We start from the raw sequence: 17,472 nt of genomic DNA on the forward strand, positions 1-17,472 counted from the left end.
CCGAATTCACTGTGAGTGACGTCCTTCCGATTTAACTACAGCCAATAAAATACTGGCATAAAAATCCTGAGCGAATCTTCAGAGGTTGTCCGATCAAAACTTTAGTGTGTTTAAAGATGGAAAATAAGACAAGGATAGATGAATGTTTATGAGTGCAGTGGTATGAACACTCCTAGTTGATGTTTTTCTCTATTTGTGTGTTGTTGTTTTTTTTTTGGTCTTATTTTCCCTCATTTTTACTTCTTTGTTCTGAAATAGCCTGGCAGTATAAGAAAAAAAAAGAGTGCAGTGGTAGCAATTTTTCATGCTGTGAAAGATGGAATGTTACATCCAACGGGACTAATGGAAGTAAAAAGAAGTTGGATCCTAAAGAAGTTTCTTTAGAAAGTATTTTGTATTTTAACAATACTTTAAAGACACTGGACTCATCGAGAGGATTTAGTACTGCTATAACGGACGGATACAGAAGATGGCAGCAATGCAACAATAAGGCACACTCTCACGCGTGCCACTTGCTTAATTTATGGCAAGCTATAAGTGGACTCTCTCGTTATGGCCGAACAACTGTCCAGTTTCTGGTGATTCTGTGTTAGTACGCGCCCGCGGCCAACGTGCTTGATGAATTCCTGGGCAAAAGTAGTTCCGAGATAATTGTAATATATTCGAGTAGATCTCATCTAAATCAATTCTAAAATTTACCAATAATAAAATTATAAAGATAACTGAAGTTTTAAGAGTGGCCATAATAAATATTTAAGAAACTTAAAGTTTATGAGCAACTTCACCTGTTATTGCTCTAGCACATTGTAAACATTGACACATGGAATCGGTTGGCGATGAAAGACTTGGGTGTTAATGTTAAAGTCAGAACAATAAGGTGCACTGAAAGAGATCTATCTGGGACTAGTGGCGCTCGTGAGAGTGTGGCGAAAGTAATCCGAGTTCAAGCTGTGGGCACGAGCTATCCCACAATTCCAAAACGGCAGAGATGTCGGTCCAATGAGAGCGCCACTCTGAGCAGGGTGCCGGGTGCCGTTAAACGCCATAGAAGAAGAAGAAGAAGAAGGTTGTCCAATCAGCGGACGGTGCTGCTCACAATGTTGTCCGGGCTACAGCTAAACCTGACTTGAGTTTTTGTTTTTTAAGTTAAGTTTTGTTACGCAGTTGTTGCCGACAATGAGTCTTTTACCTCGCACCGCCGAGGAATTCAGCTCTGCAGATTACTGGGAGCGATTTTTCAAGAAGCGCGGAGATAAAGCTTTTGAATGGTACGGAGACTACAACAAACTGTGTGGAATGCTGCACAAATACATCAAAGTCCAGGATAAGGTAAGACGACTTACAAACGTCACAAAGTACAACATTCACTGCATTGAATTTGTAATTTTTTTTAGACTGTCGGCATAATTTGGTGCAGCCACACCCGTGGTTTGTGATTCATATTGGGTCAAATGAAATACTGCGGTTTTAGACACTTCAATCACCTCAATCATAACCCCAAATCAGGACCTATACCTGGAACAGTACATCAGTGCCATTTTTCTGGCCTTATTTGTTGCCATATATTAATTCTGAAACCATAGGTTAGTGCCATATGTATTGCAGCCACCACACTCCCAAACTGTTTGGAGCTCTGGATGGCAACCACCCAGGTAAACAATCGGTTTATCCCCACTTCGCAAAGTTAGCCATCTCCCTGCCACAGTCAGGTGAAATGTGGCCATCCCCAAAGCCATTTCCATTCCTCAACAATGAGGCACCTGCGTGATGAATCATGCCCGGAGAAGCTCACCACATGGCCAAAATAAAAAAGTTCCTTCAAGTGGTACTTCTCTTCTGAGTCTCAGTAACTGTTTGACACAAAGTCATTCCAGCAGTACCCAAGGATTCTCCAATGAGGTCTTGTACATCCACCTGTCACCTTAGCTCACTGGTTACAGGTACAGACTCACTACCATACAGGAAGCAGTAGGACCCTGAAGACCAGGATCTTCCTGCAAAGGTATCAGCATCGTCAAACACGTCTGCCCAGGGACCTCTGGACTCCTTAAACTGTTCTCAGGCATCCAAAGGTCAAGGACGTAAAGACATTAATGTCACTGTCTGTTTCTTCAGAAGATTTACGCAGAAGCGATCACACCACCACTGCTGCCAAGAGTGCATGGATCCCCAAATGAGCTATGTTAAGAAACTGTCAAGTATAGAAACTCATTCCAGATAAACATCATCACTCAACCCTTTACAGCCATAGAGTGTGAAGTTACAGTCAGTTACTGTTTTTCCTTTACAGTTTTGAGATAGCTTGCAAAAGTGTTTTTTTTTATATAATAATCTTACATCTGTTAATGTAATATTTATTTAAAAGGGGACTATATCTCAGGAATAAAGTTCCAAAATTTCAGATAGTTATTTATATCAAGTGAGATATGATGTCCTAAAGGTCCATGCCTTCACAGGGTGCTTTTAAAGACATTTTGCCCTGTTTTCATGCTTAATTACATTTTTATTCAAATTATGTGAGAAAGAAATCAATAATTAGATGTTTGTCAGGTATAAATCATGTGAATACTCATTTTAGTCTATTTCTAAAGATATATGTGACATTCAGAAAAAAACTACATAGCTTTATTTAATATATTTAATTCACCTTTGCATTGAAAATCGCAAAGAAATTCAAATCAAATGTTTAAATTGAATTTATCATCTGTTGAAAAATGTTGTGGACACTGCACGTTTTTGAGTGAATGTCTACCTAGCGGTGAGCCTACATATCTTGTGCTGAGATAAATAGTTAGTGTAAGGGTCCAATATTTATATTTCCATTTGAGGTATTCAGGAGCTTTAGGAAAACAGAAACATAATTTTCCATCATTTAATTTCATTTATGGTCAACAAATCAAATGCATAGGGAGAAAAACACGAATTGCAACAAGGTCATTTCAAACTGGCATATTTCAACTCTGTTATCTGATCGCCGTCAAATAACCTGGAATAAAGCAAAGAAAGACTTGAAAATTCATTTGTAAATATCTGATTGTATTTCACTTTATATACGCTAAACATGAAAGTTTGGCGTATATAAGCCTTTGAAATTTTGCTAATGTATCACAAAGGGAAAAAAATAGGTAATTTGGGATATAAAATGCACCCAAATGAATTTTTTTTTTTTTAGGTCAAAATGGTCCACATGTATTGACCATCAGTCATTATGTGATTTTTGTATTTAAAACTAACTTACAAGGTATATAAATGCATGAAAATGGCATATAACATAATATTTATTTTACCATCTCAACAACTGATCTTGTACCACCCCAGTGCAGATCCACATTATATCTGCTATAATTTAGAAATGCCACTTTCAAGCAATTTCCCATACCTGCTGCTGATTACCATTTGCTTCTGTTATTCAGGTGCTGGTGGTTGGTTGTGGTAATTCTGAACTAAGTGAGCAGCTGTATGATGTTGGCTACAAGCATCTTACCAATATCGATATCAGTGAAACCGTGATCACCCACATGAATCAGCGAAATGCTCAGTGCCGGCCAGACCTGACCTTCCAGCAGGTGGATGCCACTCAAACACCGTATGAGGATTTCACCTTCCAGGCTGCTCTGGACAAAGGCACACTGGATGCTATGGCATCTGAAGGAGAAGGAACCCTGGCCAGGAACATGCTGACTGAGGTGAGAATTCAAAGGGCTGCAGAGTGTTAGACTTTTTAACCCTCCTACTTAGTTTATTCATCAACAGTTCATACAATTTTTGTGTTATTTTCACAGAAGTGTTGTTGTGCGTTTGAATTGCAGGTTGGCCGTGTGCTAAGCATAGGGGGGCGGTACGTCTGTGTGACCTTGGCTCAGGAGAGCATAATCAAGTTGGCTGTGGAGCACTTTGTTCAGCTGGGTTGGGCGGTGAGGCTTCACTGCCTGCAGAAGGAAAGTGACCCAGAGGAGAACTCCTTTGCTCTGCCCATTTTTGTCCTGGTCTGCACCAAGTTTCGCCAGCCAATGCCCACACCTATTCTGGAGATGTGCCTTGGGGACGATGGAGCCCCTACTCGTCTTGCACAGGTTGCAGAGTTGCTGTCAGCTGTGAAGGAGCACCAGGCTTATTCTATCTTGAGAAAGAAGCTGAACACAGGCACAGACGATAGCTCAAACCTGTCGCTCACTCTGTGTCACATCAAAACTGGCCTTCCTAGATATACTCTGACAGTGCAAGATTGTCCTTTGGGTGCCAAGGTGCCCAAAACAAATCACTTTGCCATTTTTATAGGTGAGACCTCCTGTTATTTCTTAATGTTGCTTTCTTCTTATATATGCCACCTATGCCTAATATTTTCCATTCTGCTTTGTTGATGTATGCTGTCTATCTTCCTCTGGTTGTCTGGTTTCAGTGCCTCAAGGCAGTGAGACACATTGGCTCTACAGCTCCAGTGAAGGTCAGAAGCAGCTTGCAGCCAGTGCTAATTTTCGGCGTTTAATTATTGTAGCGATGCACAGGAATCAGGAATACAGCGATATGCAAGCTGTCCAGTCTGAAATCTCACCACTAGTGATGGACCTTGCTCCACCGGGTATGCCAAGCAATCACCAGGTAGACATGTACATTTTGCCTTTTAAAATGGTCCAATACACTCAGTATTTAACAATACCAAAGAAACATTCTTTAGCATCTCTGAAATAAGTATCGGTGTCTAAGTCTCTGTGTTCCCCAATCAGGTACCATTTCTGTCAGTTGGAGGTGACCTGGGTTGGCGAGAAATAGTGAGTAGGGGTGTGAGTGAGCTCAGTGGAGAGTACTGTGTGGAGAATGTTCGAGGAGAAGATGGTGAACTGTATCGCAGACTTGTCTTCTTGTCCAATGCCGCCCTTGTCCAATCAGAGAGCCGCCTTGTGCTTTCAACTATAGGTCAGTTTATTTTTCTTTCTATTTCTTATACCCATTTGTACCTGTGACAAAAGGGGGATGTTTAGGGGAGGTGACGGTCTAGTGGTTAAGGTGTTGGGCTTGAGTCCAAAAGATCATGGGTTCAAATCCCCGCCTGACTGGAAAATCACTAAGGGCCCTTGGGCAAGGCCTTTATTCCCCTATTGCTCCCGGTGTGTAGTGAGCACATGGTAAATGTGAGGCATAATTGTAAAGCGCTTTAAGTGTCTGATGCAGATGGAAAAGCACTATATAAATGCAGTCCATTTTATGTCTTTGGTACCAGGTCTCTCCAGAGATTCTTTTGGTCCCACATCATTTCAAATGAGTGGCACTTTGGGAGGCCCAGATGAGTTGCATTGTGAAGCAGCATCAGTTGTGCTGCTGTAGCTGTGTGCTGTTTTAATTTGGAGGGTTGAGCAAGTTCAAAGGGATGTTGATGTATCACCTTGCTGTGGGAGATACAGTCAGGTACATACGTAAGTCTTTGGACAATGAAACAGTTTCCTTTGGGATAAATAAAGTTGATCCTTATCTTTATGTAATTTTTCCTGTGTACACCACTACAATGGATGACCACCCTTCCTGTTTGATGGTACACGGGTCCACTTTGTACCAACATTTAAATATCTAAGCTCCATAGTGTCTAACACTGGGGATCACAAGCCAGAGGTCAACTCATGGCGAGCCTTGGCAGCCACCATCATGCAGTCCCTGTGAAGACCTCTGTGGCAGCGTTAACATCTCTCAAAACACCAAGCTCGAGGTCTAGAATGCCTCCATTCTCTCCATTCTCCTATATGGCTCAGACACCGGGTCATTGAGCAACACCCTGGTGGTCAGACTTGATGGCTTTGATACCAGAGCCATCAGGATGATCAAAGGAATTACATGGTCCCAACACATAACGAACCAGGCTCTGAGAGTGCAGACCCAACAGCTTCCAGCATCCCACCATGCAGCAATGCAGCATGTGCAATGATATGGCCATATCATTCGTCTGCCCATTGAAAATGCAACACAGTCCATTCTGGACTTTGGCTCCCAGCAAGCCGGCTGAAGGTGACCCAGAGAGGCTCGCCTTGCACCCGCTGGCTGGATGGAATTTCCCGGGACCTCAGAACCTGTAATGAGACCCTGACTGAACCACAGGATATTACCCATGATAGACCTAGATGGAGACGTCTGGTTTTATATGGTTGGCTCCATGCTCCCTGAGTACAAGAGGATTAACTAACTACCCACCACAACAATGAAGATCAAATGAAACAGTCAAGATGTGCTTGTTGTGTTGTGTTTGAGCTTGCGGAATTAGTGAAAACCCTGAATGCAGCACTTGAGAAGCTGAGCGAGGAATTGGACTGTCTGGGTTTGTGATTTCCTTCGATCGAGACCAAGATCCAGGCTTTCAGTGACTTCCTGGACTTAGCCATCAGAAGTGTATCTGTATGTGGTGAAAGTGTTGAATTTGTAGTGACACTCACTTAACTCTGCGGTGACATTGTTGTCTCTGGGTCCACAGCCTTTGAGATCAGAAGATGCCTGGGTAGAGCTCATGCAGTGAGATGGACAGACGTGTTTGGCGATGGTGATGTTTTTCCAGGAAAACATAGGTCGACATCTTTGGGGTCCTGGTGCTGCTAGTCTTACTGTATTGTAATGAGATTTGAATGCTAACCAGTGACCTAAGGTGACAACTAGATGTCCTTGGTACTCTGACTCTTCAGTGGATCCTTAACTACTGCTGGAATAACTTCGTGCCAAAGGAGTTGTTACTTACGCCTAGTGTCCACATGTTCCCCTCAGCTTCCAGGTGGGCTCCAGGAAGCAAACGGCATCCGAGGCCACAAAGGGGCAGAGCTGAAGGTGGCAGGTACCTTGGCACTGGTGACACTTATTCAGATGATGGAATATTTTGCCGCTTGCTTGCTGCACTGCCTCGGTGAACTTTAGGGTAATGCATCAGGTACAGGTCTGCAATAGTGTTTGGTACAAATCTAATGCCCTCAGCTTGTAGAAGGGTTCCCGGGATGTTGCAGATGATGTGATTAAGTTCTGTAAGCTTGCCGGTGGGGTTCCTGCTGATTTCTGTCGGCGTCAACATTTTGAAACAGTCCAAAACTTCGTTCCTGATCATCCTGATGATGGCGACACTCCAGATGGTGGGCCATGTGCTGCAGGTTGACCATGTATGCTTCCAGGTGGATTGCAGCGAAGTTGCTGATTATCACAGGAGTTTGCCCTTTTGCAGTTTTGTCTGTCGGAAAGCCAAACGCAACCTAACAGTGCGTATGTGGACAGAGGGTTTTAGGAAGACTCCAGAATCAATCAGGTGGAACTAATAAGTCACAGAACACTATTTCTCAGCAGAAAAATAATGATGCTAATGTGGTCGCCAGCAGCTAGCCTTTGCTTCACTAACAGTGCTAGAATTTAGATATAATGAGTCCTGCTCCATTATTAGTAACAACATTTAAGGTAGAGGGGGAACATAGTTCAGTACCACACGAATATCTTAATCGTATGAGAGAGAGAACAAATGGGTCTTTAATATGAATAATATGAATCAGTAGAATCAGACAGCAGATAGGATGGTTGTTTGCGTGGGTGGTTAAAATATAGGAACCAGGCAGTTCCATGGTATGGTGGATCCAGTGAGGCATAGCACCAGCACATGCTCCCAGACTTGCATTGTGGTGGTGCACAAAGGGAAAATTACAAAAACTTTGCCACTGTCTTAATACTTATGTACCTGACTGTAGAAGTGGGCCACTGGCCTACCTGGGTGGTTGCCAGTCATGACCCAGGGCAGGTCTGTAGGATGGTTTATGTGACAAAATGCAGGAGCACTACTTCCAGCTTGACCTGACATAATTGTAACCATTTGGAAATGGGTTAAATTAACAAATATTTATATCCCCGCAGCTGAAAGTCGCAAGAAGAAGAACAAAAAGAAGGTCAAGTCAAAAAGTTGCCCATCATCCTCTACATCTCTTTCGGTGGACAGTGGCTTCCTCTGCTGTGTTCACCATGAAATCATGGTAGCTGGCCTCGCCATGCTTGGAGTGGGCACGCCACAGAACAAAGGTATGCGTGTACACTCATGTAGATCTGGTTCAAGTGGACAGAAGGAGGAATGACTCATTGAAGTTCACTGAGCTTTGAAAGTGAAAATCTTCCCCTGTTATCCCTTCTCAGATGTCTCAGTGTCCATGCTGTTGGTGGGGCTTGGAGGTGGGGGCCTGCCCCAGTTTCTGCGTAACTTTGTGCCTGGTGCTACTGTTGAAGTTGTGGAACTAGATCCTGTTGTGCTCGAGGTGGCAAAGCAATGGTTTGGGTTCCAGCCAGATGATCATTTGACGGTCACTATTGGAGATGGCCTTGAACACATCTGTGTCCTGGAGAAGGAAGGTTAGCAAATGAGCAGTTAAAGAGTTTGGTAGTAAAAGTAAGTCCAACATCACTGAATCTTTGAGCAATAAAAGTAAGTGAGAACTTTTTGTTTTGTTTTTTAATCCTAGGTGGCCGTTTGTTTGATGCCATCATGTTTGATGTAGACAGTAAGGACAGGACTGTTGGTATGAGCTGTCCTCCTGCTGCCTTTGTAGAAACCTCCATTCTGCAGAAGGTCTACAGACTGCTAACACCCAGAGGTACAGTATGTTCATAATACTTTATACTTATCTGTGAGGCATGTACTAAAACTAATGCTGTGTACTCTACGCAGAATGAGGCGTGATTTGTTTTTAATATAACCTTTATTTAACCACGTTAGTCCCATTGAGATCGAGATCTCTTTTATATTTTATGGTCTCTTCTGTATTTTACGGTCACAAATATCTGTAATCCAGCATTAATGTCCTCAAATCATCAGAGACAACAGGGTTATTCCCATTCTAATCCAATTCCATCATTTGCATGGTTTATTTTTCTGTAAGTAAATTGGTCGGCGAAGTTTACGGTAGCAACAGCGTCTTCATGCCAAACTGGAAATTCTGTGAGCAGACCCACAGAGTTCTCCATCTCATCAACTGCATTGAGTAATTCTGTATCAGAATCCACATCAATATTTTCGTATTATAGATTAAATTCACCCATTTTGGCATCATTGCCGCTGCACTATTTTCTCTCACTCTCCTTCTCTCGCCATCATTGACATCTGCTTAGTAACGCGGTCAGGGCGCGGAGTAATACATCAAATGTGAAACGTTCGAATATTTTGCCACCATCAACGTGATATTTTATTGTTTGAAATCTCACACAATTAACCAATCAGATTTGCGAAACAAATGTAATTGGATGAGAATCAAACATAAATTATAATAAACTCAAATACAAATATATGTAATGAGTCTAAAATATATATCTTTAAAAAATTAATTTCCTGAAATATCTGACAAAAAAAAATTAACTTTTTCCATGATATTTACATTTTTTGAGATGCATATGAATTGCAGTTTGAGGGGAAAAAACCTCACAACCTAATGTTGTTGTGATGCTTCTATTCTCCACCATACTCAAATATCTTGGGCTGGAAAAAAAAACTTAGCTGAAATAGGCTCTGAAAGTTACCATGTGACTGTGTTCAGCTGAGCAGCAGATTGATTGCAGCACTGCCAGAAACAAACATCAACAACAACAAAAAGAAACTTAAAGCGCCGCACCTGTAGAGCGCAAACCTCCACCAACACTAGTTTCCAATTCTACAAGTTTTTACCTTGGGGAAAAAAAGTCAAGGTCAAAGTCCTGTTAGAAGTGGCTTTTCATAAGCTAAAATATAATACAAAATATAGATCAAAAGGGCTTTTCATTGTTAAAAAGAATCAAATATCAGCTAAATCCACAATATGGATTAGATAGAGATCAAACTTTGTCAGTTGATAAAGGATACATATCGCTCTCAAATGTGAAAGAAATTTGATCTTGTTTGACAGGTATGAATTTTTGAAAATTCATTCAATGTTAAAGATTGGGATTTTTCTTGACTTTGCCCTTTGACCTTGAAATTTTAATCACTTCTTGCCTTTCAGGATATGGATCTTCAGTAAAGGTTTCATGAAGACATATGAACAATTGTGAGCTCCAGGCTGTTCATAAACAAACAGGAGCAAAAACATAACCTCCTACAACTTTGTTGGCAGAAGTAAAAAAAAAATACTTATTTTATATTTTAAGGGGAAATGTATTTGCATAAAAGTACCGTTTGCACAATTTAATTAAGCCAAAGTGAAAGTTGACAGACATAAAAGATGGACATTTCCCAGAAACCTATTTAAGTACCTAAACAAAGTATTTTTACTTTCCATTATGTCTTTCTTTGTACATTTCATTACAAACTGATGTTGAGTGTTAAAATTTTAGTGTATAAGAAAAGTACATGTAGTCAAGTCAAGTCTGGGAACATGCGCTGGTGCTATGGCATCACTGCATCCATGACACCATGAAAACACTTTCAATCCTGGATGGCAACCACCCAGGCAGACAACCGGTCCATTCTCACATCTCTAAAAGTGTAGTGAAGTGAAGTGCTGGTGTCCTCTTGGCCTTCTTTAGCTACTGAGGTCCTCAACACTGTGTGCTGGATCATGCACAGAGAAATGGGCCACATGGACAAAATGTCAACAGACGCTCCCTCACAATGCAAGTGATGCACCTCATACTGGTCTCTTTAAGTAACAGCAAGTTTTATACAAAGTCAGTCCAGCGGTACCCAAGGATCACTCAAAGAGACGTAGTACCACATATATCCAGTCGTCACCTTAGGTCACGTTTTAGAGTTCAAGTCTCACAGCCATATACTGTAGTACAACAGGCAACACCAGGACCCTAAAGACTTGGACCACCGTTGTCCTACAAATATCAAGTTCAAGTATGTAAAATTTGCCTTTGATTTTTTTTTTTTTTCCCCCAAGATGCATTTTCCCCTATTTAGAACATACATAATGCAGTAATGCATGGATTCCATTTTAATTCAATTGTAACTTTATTAATTTTACACAGTTTCATTACCGGGAGTGTTTAAAAGCATTATTTCATTTTTTTTTTTTTTTTTTTTCAAACGGAAACCAGTGTTTATCATGCAATACCTGCCATTTATTCTTCCTTCCAGAAGATGTCAGTATTGTGCGTTGTTACCATCAATTTCTATTTACTCACTAGATGGAGGACCAGGGCGATCCACTCATTCGCTGGCTTTTGTCAGAGCGCCGCATTCTTGGTTAGCATCCAACAACCAGACATAAATAGAAATCAGTGTGGACATGATCAATGTTTTCAGGAGAGTTTCACCATAAATCTGCATTTTTCATGCTATTTCTGTGTTGTTACATTTATTCAAACTCAGTCCCATATTTGTACAGCCACTATTTGTCAAAACATAAAGAGGATCAGACTATTTATATAATTGAATGAATGTTAGTCCCAGTCCAGACAGAAAATAATACCATCAAGCACATTACGTCTGCCACAACACCAGATACTAGTCTGATCCTTAATTAATTTCATTGTAAATTTAAGTTAATCGGGAGTGAAAGTAAGAGCTTCGCACGCTTGCATCATATTAAAGATATGAATATTAAAGACTGCCCTGAACCCACTTGCGGCACTCTCTTTTACTTCTCTGCAAAAATATCAAATAATATAAATAAAATGAAATAGCCACACCAGCCAGGGTGAACATAAGATCATTCAGTAATTTCTGGACCAAGTTGCCCCACCAAATTGAGAGAAAAAGCTAATAATAAATATAGATAAATTGAGATTATAAAATTGAGACTTCTACTTGAATCACAGAATGAATGGTGCGATATTTATCACGACAAAGCATTCAGGCAGTAAAACTGAAGTCAATATTTTACAGAACACAGATTGAGACAAAAAAATAAATCATTTTCTAACCTTTATTCACCAATTTTAGTCATTTTTCTACATCATTAATATTCCATATAGAAGAAGAAACTTTATTTATATAACACCTTTCACAGATAAAAATCACAAAGTGCTACACAAAAGGTAAAACAAAAATACACAACCATGTTAAAAGATAAATAAATGAACAGTGATTAAGAGAGCAATCAACTAAAAGCTTGACCAAACAAAAATGTCTTTAGCTGCCTTTTAAAAGAATCCACAGAGACGGTTGCAAAAAGGGACAGAGGGAGATTATTCCAAAGTTTAGGAGCCACAACTTGAAAGGATAAACCTCCTCTGGTTTTAAAGCGGGTTCTTGGAACCGTAAGGTAAATAAGTAAATATAATAGACACTTATGAAAGCTCATGCCACAATTTATTATTTATTTATTTAACCTGATTCTTCTTTGTCAGCTTGTTGCAGCACCTGAACGCTGCACAAAACAGCATTTTCAGATCACTTTAACCCAAGTTTAAGTCAGTACATCATTGATTTCTCTTTAATCTAATGCATGAAGATGCGCAATAACGCTAAGCAAGACGGCGGCAGCTGCCAACAGCTCACAGGCTGCATCCACCATCTAGTGGATTAAATAGAAATCGATGGTTGTTTCAAACCTTCAACTTCTGAAATTTTTTTATTTGTTTACATTTCTTAGAAAATATTCTGTTTCAAAAAGTTTTATTTTGCACCCCTGTTTATCTCACTTTATATGTATTGTGTGAAGTAATAAAATGTTAATGTTATCCCTCTTCTTTTCTTCTTCTATGTTTTCCTGCTATTCAACCAGGTGTATTTATGCTTAACCTTGCATGCCGCGACACGGTCTTGAGGGACACTGTGCTGGAGCGTGTGGTCGGTGTGTTTCCCACCATTCTCTCTCATAAGATTGATGGGGAGATCAACGAAGTTCTTTTGTGCTCCTGCAACAAAAACAAGACATCAGATGCTGCGCAGTTCCTTTCATCCCTTATCCAAGCAGCCAGGAGTCTGCAACATGCAATGTGCACCAACAGGCCTGGACATGACTCTGGGCCACATATAGATGTTGCAGAGTTGTTGCAAGGACTGAAAATAGCATGAATTTGATTATTGACTGATAATGGTATCGGAAAAGACAGTTCACAAGGATTATTTGGTGAAGCTACTGAAATATAAATGGACGTCCATTGACACTGATGTAATTACAGTGGAACACAAAGATGATGCATTACTTTTACAAGTAAAGAGCATTTTATCCCGATGTCCTAATGTGTAGCTCTAAGTGTGAGAACATGTCTAAAGACCAGAACATCTTAAATGAGCTCATAAGGTTACGTTTTCACCAGTTTGTTTGTTTGTGAACATCCTGGAGACCACAATTTTTTTTTTTTATGCATCGTTATGAAATTTTTACTGAAGATTCATATCCTAATAGACAGGAACTGATTCAATTTTCAAAGTCAGAGGTCAAAGTCACGAAAAATACCTATCTTTAACATTGAATGAATTTTCAGAAATTCATAACTCTGTCAAAAAAGATCTAATTTCTTTCATATTTTAGCGCGTTATGTCTGATAGCATCCTTTATCGACTGACAAAGTTTGATCCGGATCTGATCCAAATTACAGATTTTGTGGAATTTAAATTTAACATTGAAAACCCTATTTAATGTATATTGTACTTTATATCTTAGAAATCAGTGGTGTCCTCCTGACTAGTCCAGAAAGGGCAGAGTGGGTGCAGGTTTACTTCGCAGCCACTGACTCCAGCAGGTGATTTCACTGATGAACTGATCCCATCTGCTCAAAGTGATATTAATCAGTGAAACCACCTGCTGGAGTCAGTGGCTGCGAAGTAAACCTGCACCCACTCGGCCCTTTCTGGAATAGTTTGGACAGCACTGTTATAAATCTAACAGGCCCCAGTCATGCTCATAGTTGAAAGTGAGGTGCAGACTGGCACTCACTGTACCTGACAAAGTTTGATCTGGATTGTGGATTTTGTGGGCATTTGAATTTAATATTGAGAAGCCCATTTGGTGTAAATTTTGAATTATATCTCAATCAAAAGTGCCTTATTTGATCTCATCTGTGACAATGAGGTACAAACTGCTACTTCTAGCAGGACTTTGAAAATTTTTTCAAGGTAAAAATTTGTGGAATTGGGAACTAGTGCTGGCGGAGGTTTGCACTCTGAGCGCGGTGCTCTCGTTCACATTGTGTCCTATCAAAATGGGAACTACAGTACAGGAAACCCAGGCACATACCCAGGGGCCCTCTGTGATCAGAACAAAAAAAAAAAAGCACTTTTTCCAGCTTCCCAGAAATATGACAGGCTGGTAAGAATGCCTATGATTATCTATGTGCACAAACCCCACTCAGACTCTTCACAGCTACAAATCACTTTGCTGCACTTTGCCACAGTATCATTCAGCTCGTCTGCAGAGCGACAGGTGTTCCTCATTGTCTGGCAAAACCTGGTTCCAAACACACCAGTTAGAACTACTTGTTCTTGCACTCTTTAACTCCTTCTTTTACTCAAGTTGGTTTGTAAGTTCCTTTGGCTTCTCCCTTGTTTCACTCAGGGTCACCACAGCAGATCTAAGGTAGAGCTGAATGTTTATTTCCTGTGAATACTTTCCGGACACGCTGTAACAGTTGAAAAATAAATTAATTTGGGAAAGGAGTGCCTTGATACTTTTAATGTCCAGGTGCTTGTCTGCTGAGTTCATGATTTGGCAGGAATATTCTGTTATGTTTTGTAGTAAATGAACCCAAAGATGCAAACAAGGGGACCACACAGTGACGTGAAAGAAAAACAAAAGTACTTTATTTTACCAGATATTACAGTGCAGTCCAGGGATGGAGTCCAAAAGGTCAGGTGATGGGAGGCAGTATGTCTGAGGCACGAGGGACTTGAGGGAACAGAGTGAGAGTAAAGCGATACACACACACACACACACACTGGGTGACAACAACAGGTTGTGGTGAAGAATTATCCCAGCAATCCCTAAACAGTGGTGAACATGTTAAATACAGACACAGACAATGAATACATGAGTGACAGTTGTGTGATTAGAATGTGAAACAGCCAGAATTCTGATTTTTTTCTGATCTGGATATCAACGTTATGTATTTTCATTGATAATAAGCAACAAGCACTAACTGTTACACAGCTATTATCACACACCCTCAAGTTTCAATTTCCTCTGCCAGAGTAATCCCTTAAGTGATGAAAGGGGAAACTGCTAGATAAACTTTTCCCATGGGGGTTGAGAATTTTTGCTCCCTGGTCCCTATCCTCCTCTGATATCAAACAGATTAGTAGGCTTGTAAATACCCATGTAGACACACAATTACACTTGTCTGGTTTGTAAAAACATGTTTGTATGTATAAGCTGAGAAATAAAGGGAGCTTCTCCTTCCTGTTGCAAATACTGTAAAGGTGCAAATATTCGCGTGGGATTTATTATGCGAATTTCGCAAGTTAAACAAGATCGCCAAATTAAATACCGCTATTTTAATACATATACGTACATATTCATAATGTAAACGCGAATATTAATACCGCTAAATACGAGGTCTGTTAGAAAACTATCCGACCTTTTTATTTTTTGCAAAAACTATATGGATTTGAATCATGTGCGCTTGCATCAGCCAAGCTTGAACCTTTGTGCGCATGCGTGAGTTTTTTCACACCTGTCGGTTCATTTATACCTGCCTGTCGGTTGCGTCATTCGCAACCGACAGGCAGGTATAAAGTTTGCATTAATGTTATCTTGGTTCTTCCTGGGTGGTTCTTATGGCAACTGATCCAATCCCAAGCAAGGACTATTTGTATATAAAAATGTATTTCCTAAAATGATACATTTTGGGTTTCAAATGAAATTTATGTAGCTTTTTACCCCTCAAAATCCTCAAAAAGCTTCTGCTGCTGGGGGCTTCGCCCCCCCTGAGCACCCCCACAAGGGTGTTGCCCCTCGACCCTGCCAGGGGCCCTGCAGCCCACTGGACACCAACTCAAGGATTTGAACCCCCCATTTCACATTCCTATATACGGCCCTGACAGCTATGAGGAAACACAAGTGATAACACAACAAAGTGGCAACAGGGACCCACAACAAAAACCGAGTGAATGTTTACAGGCAAAAATTAACTACAACATAAAACTGTGAAGTGGAAACTAAAGGAAAAATAACTAGTATAGAAATGGCCATGAGAAGTGGCTTTTTTTTCGTAACTTGTAAAATTTAACAAATTTTAGCTTTTTGTTTTTTTTCTTTCTTTCTTTTTTAAGGTTGGTGGACTGGATCCCTGCGTGAATTTTTTATTTTTTAGCCCTCTTTCTCTGCGATTCAGTAGATGCATTTCAGCCAGAGGTTTAACAAGCAAGCCTCGCAATAGAGGTGGGCGGATAGATCCTAATATCGATAATATCGATACCAACACTGGTATTGATATTGAACGATCCTCGTGTAAAAAGATTGATACTCAAGCTTTTTTCTCTTCCGCACGCACTGACTGCTGCGCACGCAGATTCATCAAAGTCCCTGTCTGTAACAGCAGCACTGCGCTGTCACACAACACAGAGCAGTGCACCCTCCCCCCTCTGGTCTTTTGTTTTTGCGCCGTCACGTGGCTCAGCGACGCCAGCCAATTTTGCTGTGGTGTGTTAATTTTGTTTTACTGTGGTTTGTCAGCCCTCTACCTCAGGATATTTTAAGTTGTGTTGAGTGATATTTTTTAAACAAAAATGTTGATTGTGATAATAAAGTATTTTGTTGTCACGTACAATGTTTGGCAAAATTCTATCCTAGGTCTTTTGGATCCTTTGGATCTGTGAGGCTTAAATATGAAAAAGTATCGGTATCGATATCGGCGATACTGGGCCTGTATTTACTTGGTATCGGATCAATACCAAAATTCCTGGTATCACCCACCTCTACCTCGCAGTCACTGTTTTATTTTTATTTTATTTATTTGTTTTTTTGCAGTTACCATGTTTGTGAAGCGTTGTGTGTTTACTAAAAAGCGAACATTAAAAAGCTAAACACTCACACCAGCCAGAGAGAGACAGCAGCCGGGCGAATAGTCACTCCCTGACGAAAATGTGACTCATTTCGTGACGGGAGCACGAATAAACTCGTGAGACTGGGTTGTATTTTCATGACATTCATGCCCACGATGACTTTATGTAAACGTCTGACCACAAACGTGCCCTGTCTAGACCCACCAAGACAAAAACCCTTCTGGAGCCACCACTGTTGAGTTAATGTCAGTCCGTTTTCCCGCTTTTTGTTGCCATTTGCGTTTCCAGTGTATTTCACCACCCTGGAATGCAGCGGGAGTTACTCCAGCTTCTTCCCGTGTTCATGTTGCTGCTGTGCAGCCACACCCACACTGTACGAGTGGGAATTTACACGACAGTGGGCTGCCAGACAACGAACAACTTCTGCTTACGTTTCCACGAGGAGCCGTCAAAGCCCACGCGTCGCGGTTACCTGTGTTTTTACCCACGGCGGCAGACTTCGCCTGGCGGTGACTGCGCATGCGCAGAAAGGTTGTCACAGCGGGCTCCGTGGATCGTAACGGGTTAGCGGCCAAACACGCCTGTTTTTAACGGATAAACAGGCACCGTGCTGCTTTTAC

At 40.9% G+C, this 17,472-nt stretch overlaps 1 protein-coding gene across 1 annotated transcript; it reads left to right on the plus strand.

Annotated features, from left to right (window-relative positions):
• The first annotated feature begins 1,091 nt into the window (after nucleotides 1–1,091).
• On the plus strand, nucleotides 1,092–13,085 carry mettl13 (methyltransferase like 13). The gene is made up of 9 exons (XM_034180420.1): nucleotides 1,092–1,329; nucleotides 3,414–3,686; nucleotides 3,810–4,278; nucleotides 4,400–4,599; nucleotides 4,725–4,914; nucleotides 7,858–8,019; nucleotides 8,131–8,343; nucleotides 8,454–8,585; nucleotides 12,633–13,085. Exons 1-9 carry the CDS (start codon nucleotides 1,177–1,179, stop codon nucleotides 12,923–12,925), a joined length of 2,085 nt encoding a protein of 694 aa, XP_034036311.1. The 5' UTR covers nucleotides 1,092–1,176; the 3' UTR covers nucleotides 12,926–13,085.
• Nucleotides 13,086–17,472: the final 4,387 nt, after the last annotated feature.

The sequence above is a fragment of the Thalassophryne amazonica genome, chromosome 10, assembly GCF_902500255.1.
Source record: "Thalassophryne amazonica chromosome 10, fThaAma1.1, whole genome shotgun sequence".
Lineage (NCBI taxonomy): Eukaryota > Metazoa > Chordata > Actinopteri > Batrachoidiformes > Batrachoididae > Thalassophryne > Thalassophryne amazonica.

Coding starts and splice junctions, on each gene's coding strand:
- mettl13 (XM_034180420.1), top strand. CDS start 1,177: ATGAGTCTTTTACCTCGCACCGCCGAGGAATTCAGCTCTGCAGATTAC. Junction 4,915..7,857: donor CCTTGTGCTTTCAACTATAG/GTCAGTTTATTT, acceptor ATATCCCCGCAG/CTGAAAGTCGCAAGAAGAAG. Junction 8,344..8,453: donor CTGTGTCCTGGAGAAGGAAG/GTTAGCAAATGA, acceptor TTTTAATCCTAG/GTGGCCGTTTGTTTGATGCC.